At 38.7% G+C, this 27,318-nt stretch overlaps 1 protein-coding gene across 2 annotated transcripts in view; it reads left to right on the top strand.

The window, feature by feature from the left end:
- The window catches only part of OPN3 (opsin 3), a 57,108-nt gene that overhangs the window by 8,223 nt on the left and 21,567 nt on the right, over positions 1 to 27,318 (top strand). The window contains exons 2-4 of one of the 2 annotated variants that reach the window (XM_026102652.2): positions 7,318 to 7,637; positions 9,498 to 9,749; positions 13,339 to 22,396. In XM_026102652.2, the coding sequence (XP_025958437.2) occupies positions 7,318 to 7,637; positions 9,498 to 9,749; positions 13,339 to 13,602 (836 nt within the window). In that variant the 3' untranslated portion in view covers positions 13,603 to 22,396. Of the gene's footprint in view, positions 1 to 7,317; positions 7,638 to 9,497; positions 9,750 to 13,338; positions 22,397 to 27,318 lie in introns of those variants that run through there. The other variant, XM_026102653.2, reaches the window with a different exon arrangement.

The following is a 27,318-nucleotide window of genomic DNA, read 5'->3' as shown; positions in this document are numbered from 1 at the left end:
TAATATGAAAGAATGTGTTCATAGGCAGCAGAATTGAAAAAGAAACACAGAAGATGGGGAATTCAGAAGACGAGCCAGGTTACATATGTTGAACTGTGGAAACAGGACAGAGATAGCTCAGAGAACAGACTCTAGAGAATCTTTGAGAAGGTGACAAATATTCCAATTTTTATGAGAGGTTTTTTTTGTCTAATTAGAGGTACTCCAAGTCTAACATTGCTTTATTTACTTGCAGTACCATCTCAAAATTTTAGGAGTCCATTGTCAACTCCTGCTGCTTAACTGAGATACTGTTTCTCTGAGAAACTGCCAGCTCACAAGGGAATTACAGCATCAGAAGAGACACACTACATAGCTGAGAATATTCTTTTTACTTGACATATGAAATGTCCAGGATCGAGCATTGCAAAGAGATGATCCACACTACGTTATCACATATGCAAAAGAATCTATGAAAAGGTGCTGGTGATTAGCCACCACAAAGTTAAATACCTGCTGCAGGCAGCCATTCATGAAGAGGTAATGTTGAGAACACACAAACATCCCTACCCTCCTCACCAGAAAATCAGAAAACCTCAACCTGACAGGATATGAGGACTCATAAATTGCTTAATTTCATAACGTGAGACCATCAGTACTAGGGATAATAGTGACAGTGTCACCAGTTACATGATTACCAGCCTCTGTGTTTCAGCATATGAGCAGATAAAGAACAAACTTTTACCTCCAACTTTGTTCTTTAGTGTTCAAGAGCTGGGATCTTTTTGAAGATTGACATCACAGCTATATTCAACACAAAGGAATCAATATTAAGTATCCCTATCAGTATTAATCAGTATTAAGTAATCCCTACTGCAAAAAATACTATGGTTTGCTCTATGAGATCCATAACAAGGAAGTTATGTTTTAACTCCCGTTAACAAGTTGTTTTCAGCCCTTGGTTTTGCTGTAGTATGGAATTCAAGCTGCTCATACAAGTTGAAACCTTGTCCTCACTTCTATTTTAATATAAATTAGCTAACTGAGATTAGCCATCCTGAATTCATTGTAAGTTTTACAGTAGAAGCAAAATTTCAAGTCTCCCTGTAATGCTTGGATCTGAATATGCAAATGTGACTGAAAGAGTAATTAATACCATACCACTACTGCTCAGATTTGCCTAGAGTTGAATTAATGAGGAGACAATAGTAGGATTTGTTTATAAACCTCTGGGTAAAGTAAGAGGTGCTGCTTTTAAGTGTTTTGTTTTGGCTTCCACATATAGCAGGCTATGCAATTTTTCTGTAACTTAAAAATTCAAATGGCATCTAAACTAGATTATGATCTTTATGGAGGTTTGCATTATGTTTAAAAATCAAGGTGGCTACAATTAACAATTAATTATATTATCCTTAACTGTTTTTAAATAGGGATTATGTCAGCAAGGTTTAATGACCACAAAAAAAGCAGAGAATCTTTAACGCCCAGGGTGGATTTCCCATCAGATCCACCATATGTCTGGTTAGTTGATGGTTCCACTAGTTAGTTCAGCATCATATTTCAGAGATACTTCATTTCTCTTTGTGATGAATTTAACAGGTTTCTCTGAACTACAAATAACCAACATTTTTCATTGCTTCGTACATAATCCTGCATTTAAGCGTCTTAACTGTGACTTTCCATCCCCTCCATCCATCCTTCCTGACATAAGGATTTAGTGTTAATATTGGACAAAGATACAGAATGGTGAACTGGCCATAAAGAATGACCTCTTAGGATGCACAATAACTCTTACGGACAACAATGTTTTAAAAATTGCTATTTCAGAATCTTCAGAAGAGTTCAATATTTGTTTCAAGTTTTAACTGTATATCTGAAACCACTTTTACACTTCAGTTAATTGTCTTGCAGAAAAAAAATCAAATTGAGAGGATTAACTTCTATAGAAATTATTTTGATATAACAGCTTTGGATTCAAGGGCAAACTGTTAAGTGTGTACATTGCAGAATAACTTGATAGCTATTGATTCAAAAATTGTTTTCTCTAAAGATGGAAAGCATGCTGTCTGATTACAGACTGACTTGCAGACCTCTGCAAGCATGTCCGTGTGGGATAGGAATTCATTAGAAGCAGCTCCCTCAGTAAAGTGAGAGCTTGAATCCATTTGTGAGCTCTTTCAAAAGGAATGACTTCTTACTGAACCCTTTGAACTATACAGCTAGACAGTTCTTGAGAAAGACTCTGGTCTATTTGACAATAGCTATGACTTTTGTATATACGCAGAATTAGCAATTACTCTTTAGCTGCATCTTTAGATGTCATATTTTTCTGTTATCTTGTTCTTTGCATTAATAGGTTAATAGAGTAGATCAGTAGGATCCTAGATTAGCATGAAAAAGAAGTCAGTAACTTAAAATCCCGACAGTAACTTAAAATCTCAGAAGGAATTACAACTCTCTTATTTGTTAATCGAGAGCTGTAGAAGTTTTGGCAGTACTTTCTTTCTAGAATGTTGAATATACCACAGCAGCTGCTTGAAACCTTCCCTTGACATCAGAGCTAATTTCCAACTGTGTTAACTTCACTTACCAAAATGTAAAAATTTTCCCTTACCCACTTCAATTTAATTTTAATTTCCTCATTTGAGAAGAAGTTGCACATGCAGAATAGCTGACATTCCCGATAGTTAGGACAGTCAAATAAGATACAAGATTTCCAGTCTTTGCTTAAGATCAGTCACCGGTAAGAGCTTCGGTTTGTATCCACTTCAATGGTCTATCCACAAGGCTATTCTAGAGTTACATGAGCTTTTCTACGCTCTCTCTTTCTCAAAGTTTGTGTTAATGACATTGAGCATGTTTTGGTTCCATGTTGATGCAGAATGGGAAAAAATGCGTAATGGTGAAAACTTCAAATTGTTTTCCGTTCTACTCTTGCCCTTACATGTACTGAAGTCCTATTTAATAAGAAGGAAAAAACTCACAAAATGCAAAACAGTTTGGACCTTATGCTTCACTGGCTTTGAGTGGAACATAAACTCCAGAATAGTTTGTATACATTTGAAAATTGTACCCATTGAGCATTATTTATACTTTAGAGTTAGCTGTAAAAGAAATATTTGAAATGTTTACAAGTTGGAAAACTATTGCCAAGAGTTAGTCATTATTCCTATCAAAAGCGAGAGCTCCCCAGTTTGTGGTGTAACTGTGAGTTGTACAGCTGCTTGTATTTTGAAGAATTAAAGAGCTTGTGGTAATAAAATTTGAAAACTTGAAATCAAAGGCTTAAACTTAAAATTGCATAGACTTTACATGGCAAAACCAAAATAAGTTGTGTTTTATACAGATTTTTGTAAGCTTTATTTCTCTTCTGTAATGAAAATAAACTAACTTATTAACATGAAGTATATGGGAACAGTTCTAAAAAAAGAACAAATAGATCCTTATAGAGTAATGGCTATTTAACATATGTCACAAAAGAGTTACTCTATAGTATTTTTATACAAAAATATGGGCAAGCAAATTTACAAGTGTAATGAAGTTGTATGTGTTTTATGTGAGTACAATAGTGTTTTGTACACTTATAATATTCTCCAGTCTGATGTGATTCATATTACAAAGATAGCAAACATTGCAAAAGCTTAATATTAAGAAGGTAAAGACGATAATCATGTTCAAATCACGCCTTATGTATTGCTCTGAATTCTGTTTATAACTATGTTCTTTCCCCTTTAAGTTCCACTAACTGAGGTAGGCAGTGGCTGACTCACTTTTTTTCATTTTGGCCTTCCAGATGGCAGATGCTCCTAATTATGTTTACTTGTTTATTTTAAGTTGTGCTGACACCTACCCACCCCTGTTCATCTACTACTCTTAATGAAAAACAGAAATTTCTCAGTGAAGTTAAAAGAGTGTCTTTTTTGTAACATTAGAAAAAGGGAGAGCAAAAAGGCAATACAACTGTAAAAAGGTTCCTGTGAATTAAATCGCCTCTGAAATGCTCATGATATTGCCCAGAAGTTGTCCCTTTGGCTGTTTTTGTTTCACTCAGCAGTGTCTTAATGTTGAGAGAGGCTGCCTGTAGTTCAATTCAGCTCATTTGGTGGAACTAGTTTATTGGTATCCCTCCTCTGAGAGTTAAAAGCTGCTTTTTTGTCTGTTTAAAAACCCATTTACTTAGATACAATGCACACTTTCAAGGTAGCTTCTGCTCTTTGAACACACTGAAAGTTTGTTTTCTTGCAAACCCATCTGTAATGTAACCCATCACAGAAATAACAAGAACAGCAAAACCCAGATGACTCCTGAACAGCACTATCCATAGCACCCTCCATCAGAATTGATGAGGTTTTTTTTTCCCCAGCAGCTGTGGGCTTTATCTTTCTAATATGTATGTTAAAACTCACTCCCTTGGGAAAGATCTCAGTATTCCTGTTCTTACAGGTACTTCCGCATGTCATCTACCACAAATAGGCAGGCAGCCATGACTCCACAGCACCTAAGGGTCTTTTTTGGACACTCTCACACAGACACATTTTGTATTATCCTGCAAATGCATTTTGTTCTGAACTTCAGTATTTCTACAGTTATCTACTTCAACCTCTCCTCATTTAGCTACAGCCTAGTTACAGCGGAGAGCCTACATCTGAGAGGAATTCAGTGGAATATGCTATCTGTGACCTGCATTTCTTGCCTCATGCCTACTGGCTACCAGGCATTTCCTGCTTTCCAGTGGAATAAGTATTTGCATTTCAATACAAACTGCCCAACCAGCTGACCAAGGTCCTTTTTATGATTCAAGTAGAAAACTCAAGTATCTCTTTTAAGAGTGCTTGCTTCAGACTGCAAGGGGCTTGGTCTAAAACTGATCTATCAGTCCAAGTGCCAATGTTTAGAGGTCCTGTGCTCCCACTGACTTTCCTGAGAATGCCAGTGACTCAGTAAACTATTGCTTCTGCACACCTGTATTTTCAGACTATTCAACCAAGCATGTGTGCTTTTGATTGTTTTGTATGGCCAGAACTCAGTACTCATGTACAAAAATAGATGGGAAATACTAAGAGTGCATGGAGATGTTATTCTTTAAATATAACTGTAGAACTTCATTTATCCAGTTAGTCTCCTTGGGCTTCCAGTAGGAAGGAAAGAATTATCCAGAGGGTGATAAGAGCAAAGGATTAATTTAGGAATTTTGACCCACTTTTCTGAGGAGCTCTTCTTTCTCTCCACTGATCACAAAGCCTCAGTGCGCTGCATAAGCAAGCTGAGCCTAGAATTGAGTGATGTGAATATGCCCCCATAAATATGTCGGTGGGTGATTTTAATACCCATCAGGTAAAATTTTGTAATCGCTTGTTTGTGTGTACAGAGAAACAAGAGGTAAATGTCTTGAGTTACCCAGTATTCAGGAAGTAAATTACATTCGATTGCACAAAACATTTGGATGAGCTAGTATAACAGCATAGAATATTATATATATAATTCTGTAATCCTCTTCTATTTCCTGCTAAGATCTTGCTTAGATGCAAGCTCTCCAATCTAATTTCAGCATGTTAGGTCCTTAAAGAGGATGCTGCCCTGAAGGGCTTCCTGTCAGCTTGGTATAAAAAACCCTGAAGTCTTTTGGAAACTCTCAAGCCCATATTTGCTAGTCTAGTTTCTTTCTCAGGTCATGAAAAAGAAAGTTTTACAGCAGTGACTTATACACAGAAAAAGTAAACTATACAAAACTCATTGTGAAAACAGTATGCCTTACTTTCTGCATATCTAGCAATATCCGCTTCTCTTCACAGTGAACATTTAAAGATAACAGATGCCCAAAATGTACATATTAAAAAAAAAAGTTCATTGTTTCCTTTCAAAGAGCCATGATGACAACGTGGCACCTTATTCTTCAGAGTGGGAAATTTTCTGTTCAATAAAATTAATCAAGAAAACTTTATAAACTCATCAGCTTCACAGAAGATGCTCTTCTAATACTTGCCAGATGAAGCAATTTTCAGCAGTGCTCTTAAAGATATTGCCCTGTGAGGTACTCTGTTAATAATATGCTGGCTTTGCTGGTAGATACATTGACAAAGAGAGTGAAGTACTGAGGTTAAGTGATTCTCTAGATTTTGTTATTCTCAGTTGCCTTCCTAAAATTCTTGTTACTGGTGCTTGAGGATGGTATTGTTAATTTGTCTTCCTTAATGCTTATCCTTTTTCAAAGTGAAACAGAGCTTCAGATATCTGTGATATCCTTTGAAGGTATCTGCCAGGTGTAATGGATATTTTCTTTTTAACAGTAAGATCTGCATGTTTAACCTTCTCACAGCTGTATAAATGCAGATTATGACAAATATCTATCTACTTGAGGAAATGAAATACCATGTGTATGTATGATAAAATACCTATCCTCCTTATTAGAAAGAATATACACTAATACAGAGACAGATATTTGCATAACCTCACCGAGTGTTGAGAAATAAACCCATTTGTATTTAGGATGTGTTGTTTAAGAGACAATGTATATGAGCTTGATTACTGAATCATAGCAGAGATTGTAGTTGACTGACACATGCGTGATGGGCAGGTTAGCTCTTGATCGTTAGCTTTCACAGACCATTGAAACCAAAATCCTTATATCCTAATCAAGACAGAATTGCCTTGACTTCATTAAATTATAAAAGTGTCTGGCTAGGGCAATGCTGAGAGCTCACAATAACCTGAAATTTCTGTCATGACATATTAATAATAAGTGTGAAGTGGGGTTGAGGTGGACAGGAAAGAGAGAATACACAAATAATTGAAATGAAGACTATGGTATTTATATGGTAGCAGCAAGATAAAAAAGGACAGTCAAAGTAAGCTGATCTCTTCCAGACGGGATTTGTTCAGCAATGTTGCTTTACCAGTCATTATTTGGAGCACACACCTTTCGGTAAATTGCAAGAGAAGTCAGAATTCTACTAGTCATTGTGTTCGCATTAAAGGTGCATTTTGGCACTTTCAATTGTTGAAGGCTTTCTTTGACCTCAGCCTCAACTCTGAATTCCTTAGGTTCCCTAACAAATTTTGTTTTTGTGGACCATCTCATCTTTATATGGCAACTTTTTCTTTAAAAAACCTTGGAACACAAACTCTAACTTAACTGAGTGAAGTTTAGGAAAAAGTATTAACTGGGTCGTTCTTCTTTCTTGTCCTACTTTCTGGCTGTCTTACACCATGGGTCAGATTCTAGTATCCTGCCCTGAGTAGTTCTGAAGTTAGTAGTACTGTTTGAGTTAGTGCTTAGTGGGTAGCGAGATGTCATCCGGGAATTAATGATTAAATTGATTTTCTTTATTTTCCCCGCAGGAATTGTTTCAGTTATGACTCTCACTGTTCTTGCTTATGAGCGCTACGTTCGAGTAGTCCATGCAAAAGTGATTGACTTCTCTTGGTCTTGGCGAGCTATCACATACATCTGGCTCTATTCATTAGCCTGGACTGGAGCGCCTCTTTTGGGCTGGAACAGATACACACTGGAAATCCATGGATTAGGTTGTTCAGTGGACTGGAAGTCAAAAGACCCCAATGATACCTCCTTCGTGCTCTTGTTTTTCCTTGGCTGTCTAGTAGCACCTGTTGGGATCATGGCCTATTGCTATGGCCATATTCTATATGCAGTGAGGATGGTAAGTTGATGCAAGTAAAAGACTTCCCTTAATGATTATTTTCAGTGAAAAATGAAATGCATAATAGTCCTTGAATGTTGACATAAAGATAAGCTGATGTTGTACATTAAGTGTGGATTAGAGCCTAAATTTGCACCCTCACTTCCCGTTCAAACTTTTCAACCTTGAATGTTCATCCTTGTCTGGAAACACTAGAAAGGATGTAGGTTTGGAGGTGAAGCAACGTAGAGCTACCAAGATCTATTTATTGTATAGTTTTACTGGGAAGTGACTCACAGATAAAAGGCAGGTTGGGGAGCTGCTCCTGCCCACAGCTCAACAGGGAGCAGAGCCTTCCTTAAAACAGGGGAAAAAGAAAACTCTGATTGTAGTTGTCACTGGAAAAGAAATCCTCCTCTCCTTCCTGAGAAGCAGGATTTTCACACATCTGAGCAGTGGCATCTAATGGCACCGCTGATGTGATGTGAGCAAAGAGGAATGCAGAAAACTCTTTACTCAGGCTCCATTTCAGCTGGAGGGCATTGCTGTTTGCCCTGCTGAGATGTAGGCTTCCCCATAGACATGACAGCAGTCATCACTTGGCCTGTTAGGCCAAAAAACAGTGCCTAGTGTAAACAAAGTCAGAATTGTAAAGACTACTGATATTATATCCTTGAACTAATCTGGAAAGGCTAAGAGCTTCTTGGCTGGCTCCCACTGACTTTTGATGAGAATTGGTCATCAAAATCCCTCAGGTGCTACTTACTGTTTCAGCCAAATTAGTTATCTTTATTAAAGCAATATCCTGTTTTCCATTTATGTGACTCACTTTTGCCTCAGTATCTCTAGGAGAAAGATGTTTCCTGGAGAAATTACTTTGGTCATACTCACTCTGTAATGATTCACACTGTGATTCTATTTTTTTCAGTGGCAAAAAGGCAATATGAAAAATGCCTCGTGTGACCTAAAAGGAATCCTGAAGTACAAATCCGATAACATAAAATGTCAGTTCTACAGTTTTTTAGAATAATAGGAAGTCACTGAATAGTTAAGCATTTATTCTGTATACTGCATGTATTTTGTGAATGTCACTCTAGAGACAATAACCCTGTAAAGCTCTTCCGAAGGGAGATTAAGTCCAGTTAAACCAGTTTTCCACCTCAAGGCAACCCATTCTAATTCAGTCCAGATCTTAACTTTTAGAAAGTGTTAATGCTTCATATTCTATGGATAATCAGTCTGGTGGACCCATTTAAGTTTGTAGTCAACAGTATCAGCATAACTGACAGCAATTAGGCAGAACATTAACATACACATCCCATCTCTTCCCCATTTGATCAGATTCACTCAGATGAATTTTGGAATCTGCTGCGTAGAATTCTGCTTCAAACCAAGATTTCATAATTTCAGGGTTACAAACTAATTGGTAGAGCAGTACAGAGAAATCTGTATTTATCAAATTGTCATCAGCAATCTTTAGAGGGAGGAAACAAATCTCCAAGATTGTCTATACATTCAAGCAAAGATTGGGAAAACAAGGACCACTAGATGTAGATCAAACTTGTTTATATTGACAGATAGTGGCAAATTAGTTTTCTAAAATACTTGGAATGAAAGTGCAATATATTTTGATACATCATTGGATTGGCTGTTTTCTAGTGAATTTACTTCTCTGTTTCTCCTGAGATTATACTTTTACATTATCTACTATACACAATACAAGTTTGGGAAGCATGATACAAGCTTTCAGAAGAACTATGGTTCTTAAAAAAAGGTCCATGGTCTCTGTGCCTAAAACTAAGTTAGGGAGTTGGTTGTTTACAAATAAATGTAAAATTGTCTGATGCTTTTACTTTACCTCTTTTCCCTTTTCTTTTACAGCTTCGCTGTGTAGAAGATTTCCAGACTGTTCAAGTGATCAAACTTCTAAAATATGAAAAGAAGGTGGCTAAAATGTGTTTCTTAATGATTTCCACGTTCCTTATTTGTTGGATGCCTTACGCAGTGGTCTCCCTGCTGGTAACATACGGCTATGGCAACCTTGTAACTCCAACGGTAGCTATCATCCCATCTTTCTTTGCCAAGTCAAGCACTGCTTATAATCCAGTCATCTACATCTTCATGAGTAGAAAGGTAGGTACATCACAGACTTTCTTATTTGAACAATTGTATTTGAACTGTGCCTATGGCACAGTTTTGGAGTTTAGATCTGATTTACTTTGATCTGTAATGCCCAGATTTTTTATTTGAACAGCTAGGATAAAGGGGAAGGATTTAGCAGAATTAAAATCCCATATAGTGGGTAAAGTACTACACTATCAGGAATTGGCTTTTAGGTGTCTGAATATATGCCTGAGTACTCATGTGAAAATGAGGGAACAGAGTGTCAGAATTTTAAGCGTCCAGTTTTGACAGTTTACCAGTGAAGTGGGTTCCAGCTGGAAAACCTGATCTGAGTCACCCCCATACTACATGAGAAGTCCATCAGATGAAATTCAGACTATCCTACATCTGTTTTCAGTAAAAACGTGCCTGTCTGATTTTTCCATTATGGCAACACGAGGACTGTGCAACTCAGCACAGTGTTTGAAATAAGTATGTTTTGCTTACAAAATACATGGGAGACAACCTTTTTAGGATTTTAGAAAGACTAGGGTTTTGCTAGGAAAAAATGTAAGTAGGGTGTTTCAGTATGTTAAAATAAGAGCAAGGAATGAAACCATTGTGTACATACTCTAGTTCTACGTAAGCCTAGAAAAATTATGGGAAGACACATTCCTGATATGTTAACTCTCAGGAGCTCAACCATGAAAAAGAAAGAACATTGCAAGCAAAAGTATGTATCTAATCAGTAGGCATCTGTAAGAAAAATTAAAAATAAAAGTGACATTCGGAAATTTTGTTTAATCTCAAATGGAGACAGACGTGTATCTTTTTGTGAATTTAAAAATGTTACAGTGTAAAATACTAAAGTCATTTTAAAGTAGAAAACTTAAACTTATTTTTAAAATGTAATTAAATTTTTTTAAATGAACATTTTAAAAAACTTGGTACATTCTTGTGGACCATTTCCACCTTACTGAATTTGCAACTCTGGGTAAAAAAATACTACACCAATAACATTTCTCAAAGCTTTATTTTACTCAAAGCTAGAATCTTGTGTAATTGACAGTAAAATGTATTTTGGAGATAAACTACATACCGTTAAGAAAAGAGATATTTATCCGTGAGAAAATTAAGTTTTATTTTTGTCTACTTTTGTAGTCTTCTTTATGAGAAGTAGACTGCTCATTTAATGGTAGTTACTAGCTCAGCTCAGTGTTTTACAGAGCAAAACGTCAATAAAGATGTGGAAGCTAGAGAAGTGTGCATCTTTCTGTAAATCATTAGTACTATGAAGGTAAACACTAAATACAGTTGAGCTGTACTGGTGAATTCATTTAGACATTAAAATTGCTTCACCATAATACAAAACATTAGTTGGAAATGTAGCATGCCTATCGTAAACCTCTGAAACCAAGATTGTGTAGCAGTAGAGTTATCTGGAGTTTCAGTATAATAGAATCACTTGACATAAGATAAAGAAATATGAATGATTTCTAGAAAGATCTCCTTGTATTTTCACTACCTTTGAGCTCATAATAGAGATGAAATTTTCTATGACTTCCTATACTGGTTTACAATTGTCAGGGAGCAGCCAGGACCAGCCAACCATCTGTAGCAACAAGGCAGAACTGGGGCTGAGCCAAGTCAGTGGGTCCAGATCAGTGGGGTGCATGGCCAGGCACAGGCATTGTTGCAGTGTTAGCTAAGGCAAGGACAAAGTACAAGGGTCTGAGCTTAAATGTTGCTCCTGAGGGAAGGCAGGAGGCCACCGGTGTGCCTTCTCACAGCTTTTTCTCAGGCAGCTCATTTCACAGCAGCCTGATCCAGTTATATAGCTGTGCCGTGTCAGAGCTGGCCCTGAATACGGAGAGCTAAACCCCAGGGACTGAGGGGGAAGGAAGAGGTTGCAGAGCCTCTGCACCTCAGTTAGGGCCCTGACAATGATCATACTCAAAAAGTGTATTTTTCAACAGAGTGATTTTGATATAGTGGCTCTGACTTTATCTCTAGATGTCAGACTGATTAGCTTAAATCTGAAAAAGGTTTTGTAGGTTCTGATACCTAGAAGCAAATTGAACTGGTATCAGGCACAAGGCCAGTAAAGCCATAGCCATGATAGGAATGGATCAGCTAAATATGCTCATTGGAGATGCATCATGAAGTACTTTTCACTCACTGCTTATTCTCTGAGGAAGACCAAAATATTAATATTTTTGCCTGTCTTCTGGGTTATTTTGTCCTCAGAAGGAATCCGAAAGCCTATTTTTCCCTATAATATTATGCTTCTACCTCTAGCCTATTCTAGCATGCTTGTGCTTTCTCACCTCCATGCCACTCAGAAGTACCACATTATTTGTGAAATCTTCAAGGTCTCCACTTGACCATTCTCTTGTGTTTTCACTTAGCATCAGATGACCTTTCTCTATCATCTTGTAACTTTCTAGGTCGCCTTCCAACTGGACCTGCTGCTTCCCGCCTGTCAGAGTAGGACTGATTTGCTATAACAAAACCAACTTTGTCCAAACTGGCATGCCAGAGCTTCTTGCATAATAGCTAGAAAAAACAGTCAGTGACCATGGGGGGGGGTAATACAAAATAATCCTTAAAAATCACTAAATGGCAGACTGTTGAGAAAGATGTTCTACTACCTTCTGAGGTAAAAGTGGGGTTTTTTTCCTGTTTGTTTGTTTTTGGAGTGCTCTGCAAGCATTCCAGGCATATCTTGTTATGGGTTAGTAAAAGAAGAGGAAGTCTCACGATTATTTATTTCTTGTAAACCAGAGCATTCTCCCAAAGGATCATATTTGAACTTTAGATGTGTACAGACATAGAACCACTGAATGAGTGCATCCTTTAACCCTCACACTTGAGTACTTTGCTTAGTGAAAGTTGGACCATAACTGGAGCATTTAACACAGCTCTGCTGCTGGAATTGTTATTCTATCTACTGGTTAGACCTGTTGCTGAATACCTTGCGTTACTGAACCACAAAGTAGAACAGAACTGCCTGTATCATAAGTGACTTCTAGTTAGCTGAAAGACTTCTGTTCCTTCCTTATTCTTATTCAAAGGGAACACTTTAGTTCCATGTTGCCCGCTTCTGAAATTTTATTTTACATCTGTGCCATTCAGTGCTTTTGTTAAAACACCATTTCCTGGAGTTATGTTAATGGAAGAAAAAGTCATTTCCTTTTTTTTTTTTCCTTTCTTCCTTCCCTCTGCATCCTCCTGTGAAGTGGTTCTGAGAATATTCTTCCCCTCCTAGATAAAACTTGTGATATTTTAATACTTAAAGGTGGCAACAATACCTATGACACATTCTGGAGGCTAATCTCTTGTTCTTTGTAGATTGCAGAATCTGCTCTTGATAAAATACTAAAATTGCATTTTAGTGCCCTCTACTGGTCAGGTGACCCTATTGAACTCTCTAGTGTGGGGAAAAAATTGCCCACTAAAAAGCCAGCACATTCATTACAGCACTGAGAATAACTCAGAACAAGTTGGAGATATACAGAAATTGGTTATTTCGAGGTGTTTTCTGTTTTGCTGTCTTCACTGGATCACACATAATAGCGATCAGAAGTTGTAACTTGATTCTATATATTCTGTTCTGCAGTTTCGGCGATGCCTTTTGCAACTCCTGTGCTTTCGCCTGATGAGATTCCAAAGGACTGTGAAAGAGACATCAGCAACAGGGAACGACAAACCACTAAGACCAATAGTTATGTCTCAGAAAGTAGGGGACAGGCCAAAGAAGAAAGTGACTTTCAGCTCCTCCTCTATCATTTTTATTATCACCAGTGATGACACTCAGCAAATAGATGACAACAGTAAACACAGTGGGACAAAAGTAAATGTCATCCAAGTAAAGCCACTATAGGGATGAGCTAAAGAGACATTAGACTCTGATGGTCTTCAGCCAGTGGACTGTTTGGACTAAAACTGGTTTCAGTGATAGTGTCTGTGGGCTACTAAAGGAAACTATATTCATAAGCTGTGAAGTACTGAAGAAATTCTTCATCTGAAGCCCTTCAGGCAGTTCAGTTGTGATCACAATACTGAAATCTTTACATCTGCACCTACCTTGTTGGTGGATGTTTTTACTCCGAATTTTCTGAAAGCGTATCATAGTGGTTAATGGGTTGTACTCTATCTGGAGGCCAGTAAGAAGTGGAGTACCACAGTGGTCTGTCTTGAGACCTGTCCTATTTAACATCTTTATCAATGACCTGGAGAAGTTGACAGTGCACTATTGTCAAGTTTGAAGATGACACCAAAGTGGGAGGGATCGGTTGATAGGCTGTAGGCTGCCATTCAGAAGGATCTGGACCAACATGAATGGGCCAACAGAAACCTTATGAAATTCAACAAGGACAAGTGTGATGTCTTGCCCCTGGGAAGGAAGTACCGTGTGCAACAATATGGGCTGGAGCCTGACTGCCTGGGGGCAGTTCTGCGGAAAAGGACCTTGAGTCATGTTGGGCAGGGAGCTGTGCATAAGCCCGCAGTGCGCCCTGGCAGCAAAGAAGGGCAACAGCATACTGGGCTGCACTAACAGGAGTGTAGCCAGCAGAGTGAGAGAAGTGATTATCCCCCTTAACTCAGTGCTTGTTAGACCACATCTAGGTAGTGCATCCAGTTTTGGGCTCCGCAGTACAAGACAGACATTTACGAACTGGAATGAGTTCAGCAGAGGGCCACCAAGATGGTTGGGGGCTGGAGCACTTGTCCTGTGCGAAGAGCCTGGGGGAGCTGGGCTTGGTCAGCCTGGAGAAGAGGCGCCTTCATGGAACCTAATAGCAGCCTTCCAATACCTGTGAAGAGATTTTAAGATGATGGAGCCAGGCTCTTGAGGGCGGTGCATGGTGGAAGGATGAGAGACAACAGACATAAATTGAAACAAGAGAAGTTCAGACGGGATATAAGGAAAAGCCTTTTCACCCTGAGGACAGCCAAGCAGTGGAAAAGGCTGCCCAGGGATGTTGTGCCATTTCCATCCTTGTAGAGTTTCAAGACCTGACTGGATAAAGCCCTGAGCACCCTGGTCTGACCTCAGAGTTGACCCTATTCTGAGGAATGAGTTAGACGAGGGATTCCTGAGGTCCCTTCCAACCTGAGTTATCCTATGAGTCTCTGATCTGCAAGCACTCCCTGTGCACAGAGTTACTAGGAAGGAGGGAGGAATGTTTAAAGTTGGCTGGGGTTTAGTTGGCCTGAGTCTGAGCCTTTTCAGACAAAAAGTGATGTCCTCAATTACTGGGGCTGTGGTTAAAACCAGAAGCCACCAGAAAGCTGCCCCTGTGTACTCTGCAAGCCATTATCTTGGTGCTACCTGGTGGGAACCCTCAGCTATGTTGTGAGGAAAATCATACAAATCAAAGCACCAATGAAAAAAGGCCAGTGAAAAGAGAGAATCAGAAGTTTTATATTACAGTATAGTGCTTTATGCATCTTCCTTTTACATCTTTTTTTTTTCTGTACGTGGAGTAGGAGCCTTGTCCGATACTAATCATGGGTAGATTGAACCTGCTGTGGCACTTCAGCAAAAGTAACAGAGAAGAGCAGGGTAGCTTTTTACTAAGTTGCAGTATGAGTAATAATTGTCCTGCTTGGAGCTCAGTAGACAGAACAGATGATACAGAAATTTTTTCTCACCTTTGTCAGTGTTGGTTGTTGAAAATGACAACACGATTCTACCCCAGACACAGCTACCTGCCAGTGTTGGATTAGCGAGTTAGAGAACTACTTTGAATTATGGGGTTTGATTCTCCACCACATCCATTACACTGATGTTATTCCTCTTTCTCAGTCTGATAAAAGGGCAGTGTGCGTCTGTAACATGCAGCTTTTTCATCTTGGTGAAAGCTGTCAGAAAAGCAACTGAAAATGATTTGCTTCCGGGGGAAGCAAATCTAAGAGATACAAGAGGGACATGCTGAATAACTATCAGCACCAACAACAATTGACATCGTGGCCAAGAATAAAAATTAAAAAAATTAACAGTCCAAACACAGAAGCTTTCAGCTAGTTCCTGGGAGTAGTAAGTGACTTCAGCTCAGAACAAGTGACTGACTGTGTGTGTGCCTGTGCTTTTGAAGAGGCTAGTTCCTTATACATGCACCCATCTAGAGCATCAGCACTGCTAACCTGGCTCTGTGTGTCATGTTTAAGAACACATACAGAGTCCACTCTGTTTTCTAGATTGAATTATATCATATGAGAGAAACCAGAAGATAAATACTTGTCTGTGTTTCTTTCATGTTTGTTATTTTTGTTTTGCTACATATGCATAGATAAATTGTCATATGATTTCAAAGAGCTGCCCTTACAAACCTCATTTATCTCAGTGTCAAGAACTACATCTTCAGCCATTTATCACTACATTTATGCACATTTATATTTACCAAAGGGAGAAGGATGTACTGTGTAACCATGCAATTCCTTATAATTCCACTGCATCCTTTTAACAAGTTGTGAGAGTGATATTTTAGCATTTTCTGTGTATTAACCCTTTGATGGGAGATTACATTTACATTATTTATATTAACATGTTTTCAGTGAAGTATTTTTTCCTACTGAGAGGGAGATGATTTAGTATCACCACCTGTTGGAGACAGCTTAGAGGGTGTCATTAGGTACTGGGAAAACAATAGCATTTCAAGATTGCAGCTGATTTTTGTAAAGAATGAACATACAGTGAATCTCCTTTAAAGAGAAACTGTCTGCTGTTCAGATTTTCTGAAGATAAAATTTTAGTAATTAATAGTAACATTATATGAAAAGATTTTATAGTTGATGTCATACATGATACTTATTGCAATACACAGCACAATTACAATATGTAATGATACAGGAAAATCAAACAGTAACAGTTATTGCAAATTAGTTATTTTATCTGCTTTGTCTAAATCAGTGGCCTGAAATGATAAACTTTATAAACAGTTTGAAGTAATTTGTCCTTATAGCCCTGTAAAGTGTCACTAGCTTTAGAACATGGGCAGTTAGAATACTGCTGTCCTGTCTGCTCATCTTTTAAGGTAGACTAGTTTCTGTGGTTAACTGCAGCACTGATGCAAAATTTGCAACCAGCTACAGAATTTAGGAATTGTAGTTGTCAGTCTTAGTGTATCATGAGGTTATTTACAGATTTGTCTTCTTTCTCAATTTCAAGTCTTTCTTCAGTCTATTTTGGAGTTGAGTCATAACTGGTTAATATATTCCAGTGGAGATGCAGAGACTTCTCTGGAACCTTTCTCTTCCATTACAGGCAATGGAATAGGAAGATGATCATGGTACATTTGGACGATTAGCTTTTCCTAAAGTAACAGAAATACAGACAAAGAAAGAGGGAAGGGAGAAGGAGAAAGTGTGAAAGGCAAAAAGATGAGATGAGAAGGGTACACTACAGATAGAGGTTTTAAATAAACTAGTTGATAAGAACTTTCACGATCCTTTCTTGCAAAGGAAAGTGACAGGCATGGTGAGTACTATGACAGCCTCAGAGCCGACTCCATTCTTTTAACAATGTTGTTTCATTGATTCGAGCATTACTGGAAAAAATGTATCTGACAATTTAGCTAGAAAGCTGTCTGTAACCCTGCAAATGCAGGAGCCTCAGACAGTAAAATTGACTCCCTGCAGCCCATGCATCAGGACTCCATTGGGAGGCATTTCCGCATGTCCTGCATGCTGCAGAAGGGATCCCCTTGTGTGCTGTACTTCTGAGGCAACCATGAAACCTGACAGTGCCTCTCCATACTCCGGCCAACACAGGTGTTTCTGCTGTTGCCCTGGTTTTCATGGAGGCTAGAAACTGATGGCTCTGCGGTGCAGATCTGCTCCACAGGCTTATGGACTTTCTCCTTTTGCAGCTCCTAGAGGAAGCTAGATTTATGCTGAATTTATCTGAATTTTTGCAGAAGAGCCAGTTTTTATACTGCTGAGACATAACTTTTTGTAGCAATGATTACATCAGTCAGGAAATCAGTTTTCACAAGCATTATCTATTAGTGCTCCTGTCCTTTGCATAACTGCAGTAATAGAGGATGTTGTTTCATGCTAAAATACCCCACAGCAACAGCTAAGTGAAGTGTATATTCAAGCACTGTATTGTGCTAAACAATCCAGAAAGATCAGTCTTTAATAATACACTTACCCTTGGCTTATATAAACAGCCTTCAGCTCAAGAACAAAATTTGACTATAACAATCAGAGGTAAAAGGAACAAAAAAAAAATCTAGTAATGATGATGGAAGATTTCAGGAACTTGTATTTGACCCACATATACTGGCTTAGTTTGAAAATATTGGTTGTTAGATATTTAAGAATCTCTTTCAAGGAGTACAGGGTATCTGCAGAAACTCAGCCTGTGCTGGAACTCACACATCTGTTCTAGACAGAAAAACACTGTCAAGACTGATGAAGCAGAATGTGTGACATGGAGTTTGGGAGACAGGGAATTGGGAGCTCCAGTTTGGGATGCTGATGCAGATAGGGGATGGGAGCATAAAATGAGGTTTGTGGTTTGGGGGACTGAAGGTGTGAAGAAAGAGGAGAAGGAGTAGAGGTATTCTTTCTCCTGTGCTTGAAGCACAAGGCTGGAAAGTGCTGGTGCCTTTATGTTTGGCAATACAAACATCCACTAATTTCATCAAGAATAGTATCCATTGCTGCCAATATGCTTTGGAAAGTCTCTTCTATAAAATCTAAGAACAGTGTATCCGGCTGTTAGAAGAAAAAATTTTGAAAAATCAAGGCCCTAAAATATAACAAAGTATTTTGGAAGGGACCACAAAGTGGAAGTCTGAAAAGCAATTGGCTGGTGTTTTCAGACCTTGGTGAATAAAACAGCAATGGAAGAAGTGATAAACAGTGTAGAGCTTTTCTTATCTGTCTTTGTAGAAAATTTGAAAAAATATGTTCTTTTCAGGTAAGAAAAGTATAAATTAATACCTTTACGGAAAAGGCTCAAGAACATAAAACAGAGCAACAGATTTGGAGCCCTAGATGGTGTGGACAGAAAGGCAGAGCACTGAAGCATCTGAGAATGACTTGAATCCTGAGCAGCAAAACGTATGTAATAGGTTGAAACTAGAAGACGAATGGACAGCTTGGGCGATACAACTTGCATAATGGTATTCTATGGCATTAATGTAAACTGTACTGAGAGGTTATGTAGTTTATTTCACTGCAGTTAAGGAACCTATACAACACTGATTTTTTGACTCTCATGAAGAGAGAGAGGAGGAGGAGGGGTTAGACTGAAACTGAGAAGAGTCCCAGATGGCAGGGATGACTGTTCCTGCTGCTATTAAAGGTTGAGAGCTAGCTGCCCCTTTTGAATTGGACTGGTACTTCCACATGCCCTCCCTCCGTGGCAGCAATAACAGGGTCAAAAGTGGGAGTAGATGCAGCTGTTTAAATTGCAATAGCTAATCTGCCTTTCTGTTGACAAAGGCAAATAGAGCAGCCTTTCATTCCCAATTGTCTGACACCGGAGGCCACTTTGCCCTCTGCTTTGATCTGGCACTGCATGTAATTTATCCAGCCAAGGTTGAACATTATGAATGCTTCCTCTCTCTCTCGTTTACCAGGTTAGTATTGAAGAATTACCTGTATTGAATTAAAGCTGAAGGGGAAATGAAACTGATTTTCACTACAAATCAGCATGCAGGTTATTAGCTACAGATGCAATATCAAACTTTTCCTCCCATGTGGCTCTTCTACCAGTCGCATTTCAGTTTTTTCAGCAGTGTTTGAGCTCCCTCCTGTGGCTAGTTCAGCCCCAAGGCCTACTGGCGGGAGAGCCTGGTTTCATAAAAGCCTATTTTCATTACACATTTCTGCTGCACGTGGGAAGATTCACTGTTTCGTGTCTGATTGTATTTTATTTATATTTCACATACATCTGTATTTGACAAATTATGGGATTATATATATATATATGGAATTATATAGGAAATCCAGCACCTATCACTCTTACAATTCCAGGAGCTTATGTGCATATTCTGGAAAATACATCCAGATAGATGGTTGGTTTATATAGATATATAGCTATGATGCTGGAGCAGTGTATGAAAGTAATTCTAAATCCATTTTTTGAGTTGCTGAAACTTTCTCCAACTGAAGGTAAAATTCCATGTGGTATTTCTCAAAGCAACCTGAAGTCTGCTGTGAGGAAGAAGAAAACTGGATATACACCAATTAGCCATACTAGTTTTTCACTAGTCTCTCTTTATACATAATTGAGACTGAGGCCAGAATATGCTGTAAAATTATTAAACTCTGTTTAATAGGCCTTTATGTAACTGAAGTAACACTTGTTGCCAACTTCTTCATGTTCACAAAATTTTTGTTACTTTAGCAAACTTCCAGGGTAGATAAAATGGAATTTTGTTTCTATGATGAATGGATTTCAGACCAGAAATGAGAAAGTACCCTTCATCTTTACATATGCCATTGTCTTCATGGCTTATCTAAATGACTAGCATCAATACACATTCAAAACTCTGTGCCTTTCATTTGGCTTGCTCTGCTAGTGTGGGTTGTACTGAGTACATGGGGTAGGCCATGACTGATACATGAATTGTATCTATGCTAATTCCATTTGCAGTTACCTTTATCTAAGTCATGCTGAAAGCTCCAGAAAGAGGCACTTACAAAATCAGGCAACATTTTCCTTCCATATGCCAGATATGCAGTAAATACACTGCCTAGATAATAAAACTTGTTTTGTTACAGTTTCAGTAACACGTATCTGACAGTTGGGTCTGAGGAGAACTTAAAGTATGTTTCATGGGCTGTTGAATCTGAATTCTGATTATCCTCCATGGGGTAAAATTTAGAAGAGGTTTTTGTCCACTTCTGAGCCCTCTTTCAGCACTGAGTTCATATTGTCTTTTGGGTAGACAGTGTGGGGACAGTATCTACATATCCTGCATCATGACACACAACACCATTCTACACCTCTGATTCCCATGGCAGCTTCTATTAATCATGACTCAATCATTTGTACAGATAGTTGGAAAATAAATGTTTTCTGTGAACTACTTAGAAAACAATGAAAATGACTACACAAATCATGGAAATATGTTTATTTTAGTTTTTCAGTTGTCTGAAAGCTCGTATATGAAGGGATAGTAGGACGGGAGAGGGATATGAAAAAGCAGAAAAGAGAAGGCAAAGAAACATACAGGAAAGCGTTCTTTCCTTTACATAAATAGCAGAATAAAGCCTGACATGTTTCTTCCAGTGTGATGAGAAGGTGGTAGCCATATGACTAGTACATATTTAGGATGTTTGAAGTGCAAAATAGCATCTAAAAATGCTCAGTAAATAAATAGTTCCACTAATGCAGCTATTTATGACTACACAAAATAGTGCAACTCATGAATTTTAGATGTGTTTAAAATTTTAACTAAAAGCTTAGATATAACTGTCTTCCTCCTGGACTGATGCTACTTCCATTAAAGTTAATAGCATTTCTGGTTTCCAGAGAATTGCTATGAATTGTACTGACAGTTGGGAACATTTGCTTCAATAACTGTATTGAAACAGCTTATTGGTACCTATTGTTACAATGATGTGCGATAGAATAATATTCATATTTACTCTGAGTATTCTCTAACTACATTTTAAACATCCAGATCAGGGTACTGTTGTAAAAGACACTTGTCTTTTAAAAGGAATTTGGGTGAACATATGTTGCCAATTTCCAAGGTGAAATCAGTAATTAGAAATGGACGTATTGCTGCTTCAAGTGGGCAGAATCTTTCCCAGGAACAGTATGTCCCAAGTTTTACCTTTTAAACACCATCTCCTAATGACTGGTCCTTGAGACATTACAAAGAATATAAATGCTCTTATCTTTCTTGGAAAGATAATGAACAACAAAAAAAAATTATGTTCTAACATTTCAAATATAGGAAAAGTCAGTAACAATTTCTTCCTTTATATACTGATATATTCTTGTTCAGAATTGAATATTTAGACTAACAAGGCGTTATTTTTTTCTTGGTGAAGGCCCTTCTGTGTTCCTATTTTTCTATTGTTCAACCAGTCACAATAGTCTCTAGAAAATAATGAAATCTTGACGATCAAAACATCTCAAATAAGTGGATTCTGGTGAGTAAAGAGGGAAGCACAACATACGCGAGATCTCTACCTTATTTTAAGGAGGCATGCGAAGATAGTCATGAACTTGGCAGTGGGAAAGGGGACTGAACTGAGATCTGCAGAAAGTTTAGAGAGTGATGTAAAGTGAGACAGCACTGATAAGTACTTTAAATCCAATGTATCCATGTATTCATTTTACACATAGTTCACATTTATGTCCAGACATAAGGAATTAATTGGTTCTAAGAATATGCCAGTTTTCTTCTTTGGAAACAGCTTGAGAGATGCATCAACTAAATAGCAAGAAGCTTTTTATCTGAATAAGGTATCACCCTGCAGAGGGAGCCATTGGGTTATCAAGCCGAATATAACTATGGTATTTTTATTGTTGGACTTTGGCTTTTTTTGTGTTCTTGTTTTGTTTTGTTTTGTTTTTTTGAATAGCAAACTTGCACAAATGATTATGGTTTTAGTTTTCTGTAGGCTTTGCTACATTTTGCAGAAGCGCATCTCTTAAACTGTATGTCCTTTCTAGGACAATAAACTCTAAACTCTGTGTCTTTCATGCTTACTGCTTTCTCTGCAATGAAACAGGATAGGAAAAGAGGTCCATCCTACCAGAGTTGGTACTCAGTTCCAGGGTACGAAGGACAATTCTTAATTTGTATAAGATGCAGTGGATCTCACAAGGGTACAAACTGCTCAAACATAAGAACTGGGTATACAGTGCTCTGTGCAAATGAGAGAAGCATTCTGCTGTGAAAGAGGAAATGAGAATTGAGTTACTTCCATGGGAAAGAAGGCACTCACCACCAGGGACGGTCTATTGTAACATGCAGAAAGACAAGCAGGTTTTTACTTAAAGAATTTTATTTTTTGCTGGTTTTGTTTTAATTATACTGTACTGTTGTATTAGTGTGTATATTGTACATTGCTAGACTTCCCCCAAACTGGAGAGCTGCTACCCTGGTGATTCTTTGCCAGTCTGTTGAGGTGACTGTGCCTGATATTCTCTCAGATGTTGGCTGTAGACACCTGCTTAATTGTGATTATGTCAGACTGACAATTCCTCTTGGAAAATTAATGCTGTTCCATTTATATTATATTTTGATTCAATTGGAAGAGATAAATCTATTCTAAGACATTTTTAATTGCAAATGGAGCTTTGAGAGATATTTTAGGCTAGAGCATCATACTACTTGTAAGTCAACATCCTACCTCTCACTGTCAGTTAAGGTAGTTACTCTTTCTTCGTAAGTAAATGTGTCACCAACTTAGGAACTCCACTCATTCCAGAACAGTATAAGTCTGAAGAAGACAACAGTAATTTTCACGTTACCCATTGAAGCCCACTTCCTAGTTGTCCATGAAACCTTTCGCTTGTTTTTGGAGCCATTTAGCAACCTTGAGCAAGGATGCATCTGCGATCTGCAGGACTTCATATGTTATTACAGAGGGTCACAGTGTCTCCCTTGGTGTCAGTGTGAGTCCAAGGAGAGCCTCAGTTCTTTCACAGGTCCAGACATTAGATGCTTTAGTCTACTGTAACTTTATTTTGCCCAGAGAACTATTTCCTATGCTTGCTGGCTTATCCTCGCCATTCTTTCACAGTCCTCCTAAAGTCTTCTTGCCATATCCTTTCTGAAATAGCTCTCCACTAGCTCTTCTACACTCCAATTTAGATAATATTGGAGAGCTGTGTCCCTGTTGCATTCTTCTCTCCTGCAGGAGAGGGGAGCATATTTCTGTTCCACTGTTTTTTCCCCAGCAGGTTGTATTTTCAGCCCAAAGTTTTCAAATGTGGCTAAAGTTTGGCCTAGTAATAATAAGACTTATTAGCTGATAGTATCTTCCCCTCCAACAGTATCCTAAATCTATCTTGCTTAAAATTAAGGACATATTGTTAATATTTTCCTAAGCTGCAGAATATTCATTGGAGTTCTGGAAAGTATGCTGGGAGAGAAGAAAATATCAGTAGGAAGACTAGGAAGCAGTATCACTGCTGCAAATCATTCTCTTTATTCCCCTCCCACTCTACAAAACAGACATTTCTCCTATCTCCGTTTCTCTATTAGGTCACTTTCTGTCCCAGTTAAAAAGTTAGTAATTCATAAGGGCAAAGTAAACCTTGTTCCACATCTTTGATGGATTCAATACAGTACATGCTTCTTGTACTGTACTCCAATTCACTGTGAAAACATGGACATTTTTCACAACAGCTTTACACTCCTCTAAAACTCTATGCTAGCACTTTGGTTGTTTTTTTGTTTTGTTGTTTTTCCTCAGTCCTCATGTGTTTCTTTAGCTCAGAGACATTGCTTTTGTTAGTGGCCTTCGACAAATTATCCCCAAACAAGGTAAGTCTGTTTGTCTTGGGGACTTCCATATGTGTCCATTAATGACAGTCCTTTCTACTGCATGTCGGGAAGTCCTGAAGATACAGAAATATTCTTCTGACAGATCTGCCAAGTAGAAGCAATTTGTAGCATTCTCTGACTTGTATGATCTCACACTAGTGTTCAGGCAAACACACTTGGTATAGACAATCATTTTAGTCAGTCCATTGCTGCCCTGGAGGCCTACAGCAAGAATCTGCAAAGCTCTGGTGATACTCAGCTCCCACCTGAGGCTTCGGGTGTTGATCATCTACATAGCATTCTTGTAAAGCAGCAAGATTACTAAACAGAAGTATTGGTTCACTTCCTCTCTACAATGTACTCCTTAAAAAAGCCTGATCCTCTCTAAAATAACATCCCCTGTAATATCAGCGCAACGCACAGGTACTTCCTCAGTTGCAGCTATGGTCCCTGTGGTACAGCTGCTTCAAAGACTGCCATGGTGTTTGTGGTTGTTAGCAGGTTTTCATACCTTTCTCTGAAGCAGCTAGAAGGGAACCTCATGATTTTTGCCAAGTAAACCAGTCACCCTCTCTACAGGTTGGTTACTGGCCATCTCAGACATAATTTGTAGACAAATTTTGCAGTATGGCACATAAAGATGGTTTAGTATCATGCCTGTAGCCTGACCAAAATGCACTGACCCAGCACTGAGTTCAGGTTTTGCACTGATTTCTATAGACTCTTCTGTGGTCTCTCCCAGGCAAATGGGTAGATACACATCGTATAGCTATAGATTGCAGGATGAAATCATGAACTGCTTTTGCTTGGTCTTTATTCTTTTCTGCCTTATTATTTCATTTTACAGTTAATAGGTATATAGACATAGATTTATAAATACATTTGCACTGAGATTACCAATCCACACTATTATCAATAATCAATCACTTGCCAGTTCAGACAATTCAGGTTGCTGAATGAATGGTCATTCTCGTTTCTGACTTAAAAGGTTATAGCTAGAATTTTTAACATTGCACTGAAATATGAACAGAGTGAAACTAGAGGTAAGGTTTGTCTTCACCAAAGCCATAAAACTGATTGGAAGGAGCCTGCTGGCTGGCCAGGCAATGCCTAAACAAACCAGAGCGCCACAATTACTGCAGGGGGAAGATACAGCAGGCATGAGACAGAGTCAGAGTCTTTGGCAAAGGAGATTCAGGCTAGACATTGCAGCCCTGGTGCAGGTTGCAAAGGACAGAATCACTAAGAACTAGACTTATGAAGCCAAGTGGGGTCAAGGAGCCAAGGGGACAGCTTGTTGTTCAAGAGTAGACTGCAAACAAGGGGTCAGTGCAGCTGGGTCTGAACAAGGCAGACAGATGGTCTGAAACACTGGCTAGAGAGTGTGAAAACCAGCATCTAACTGACCTCTAGGGATGGACAGTCCAGAGCAAGTGTTAGCTGTCAGCTGGAAGAGGCCCGTTTCTGTGCTGTCATGGGGCTGCTCACAGAAAGCAAGAGGGTATCCGGAAAGGTACGGGTTCCAACACTGGTGCACAGGAGCTACATTGTTACTAGTCTGGATTATTTTGTGGTCAGCAACATCCACGTGGTTACACATGTGGTCCTATGGCCTTTGGACCTCATAACAATTTGAAATGTCAGAGCGAAGTGGGCTTTATCTATGCTCAGTTCCTTCACTGAATTCAGGAACCATAACTATGGGATTCCCGTTCTTCCCCTGAAAATGAGGAAGGAGAGTAGGTTGGGAGCCTATCTCAACACCATAACTCAAAGACACTGTTCCATAAAGCGGGTAACAGTGTTTTTGTATCTCCAGGTAACTGGTGGCTCAGATCTCATACCCCATGGCCAGCAAGTTACTGCCTAGTGAGTGCTGAGAAAACAGGGGTTGCTGCTAGAATGGGTGCTCACTTTTCCAGCCTCATCTGAGTTATGTTGCTGGGTGAACAGGCTCATCCCTACAGAGTTGCCCAACACATTTCTGAAACAGAAATGCTTCTTCAAACAGCAACTGAGACTGCCATGGCCATCATTAAGCCGTTGATAGCCATGTGTGCGCATGGACCTACCCTAGTTAACTTGTAATAGGATACTTCATGATTTTTGGAGCCTAGAGAGTTATTCAGCTCATCCTGAAGCAGATTTATGCATTTGATCGAATGACAAGTTCTCTGATTTCCTCTGTCTCTATCAACTGAGAAATGTATTGACTGTGATCCCTGCTCATCACAGCTGCCTGGCCTGATGTCGCTGCTCTAGAAGGTCTCCTGTTGGTCCTACATCAAATTTATCAGCCACCTGTGGATGTCCTTAATACCTTAGGGCATCTCAGATGGCAGTAGGCACCTGTGTGGGTGTAAAAGTGGCTACAGCGGAAACTGTTGTCAGATAATAAAACATTTAGTTCACATGTAGATATCTACATTTTATATACCCAGATAGAGATTTTTGAATCTGGATGTGAATCTTCCCCCTCTTGGTTCTTAAACAGAATGGCTCTGTCACTTTGCTTTGTAAGTCAGTCTGGTGGAGGACTCTTGTTTCCTTCCCCTTTCTTTCCTTCTTTCTTCATTGTCTCTTCCTTTCCTTCTTGATTGGAATCTGGACAGCTTAGTTCCATGGCAGCTAATCACCTAACATTCAGGCTGTCAGATGTAATAATGCTTTATCCCAAATGCATGATATGGACCAATTCTTTATGATTATGTCAGATGACTGGCAGTTTGAGGCAAGTTGTTGTCTGGAGCATGCTCTGTGTATCATGATCATTGCTAATTTCTCATAAAAGAGTTTGACACTAATGAACACAATTCCACTAAACAGCGTGATTTTCTTGGAATCGTGTTTTCTGACTGAAAAGCGTTCTATTGAAATATTTTTGGCTAGCGCTACTTGAGAGGAATGAGGCAAAGGAAGGTCTTTCAGTCTTTTCTATAAATAAAAAGTGTCTGTCTTTAAACATATTTATGTCGTCCCAAGACTGTAAGGATTTTTGTCATTTCAAAGTGAGCAGCTGCTGAAGTATTATGGGCTTGATCCAGACACAGTTGATGCTACTACAAAAGCCGCAGAAGAGAGAGTGAAACTGTTGAAAATATTAGCTCTGCAAGCTGTGTTCTAAG

Source organism: Dromaius novaehollandiae, chromosome 3, assembly GCF_036370855.1.
Source record: "Dromaius novaehollandiae isolate bDroNov1 chromosome 3, bDroNov1.hap1, whole genome shotgun sequence".
Lineage (NCBI taxonomy): Eukaryota > Metazoa > Chordata > Aves > Casuariiformes > Dromaiidae > Dromaius > Dromaius novaehollandiae.
This window is presented reverse-complemented; position numbering and strand designations above follow the sequence as displayed.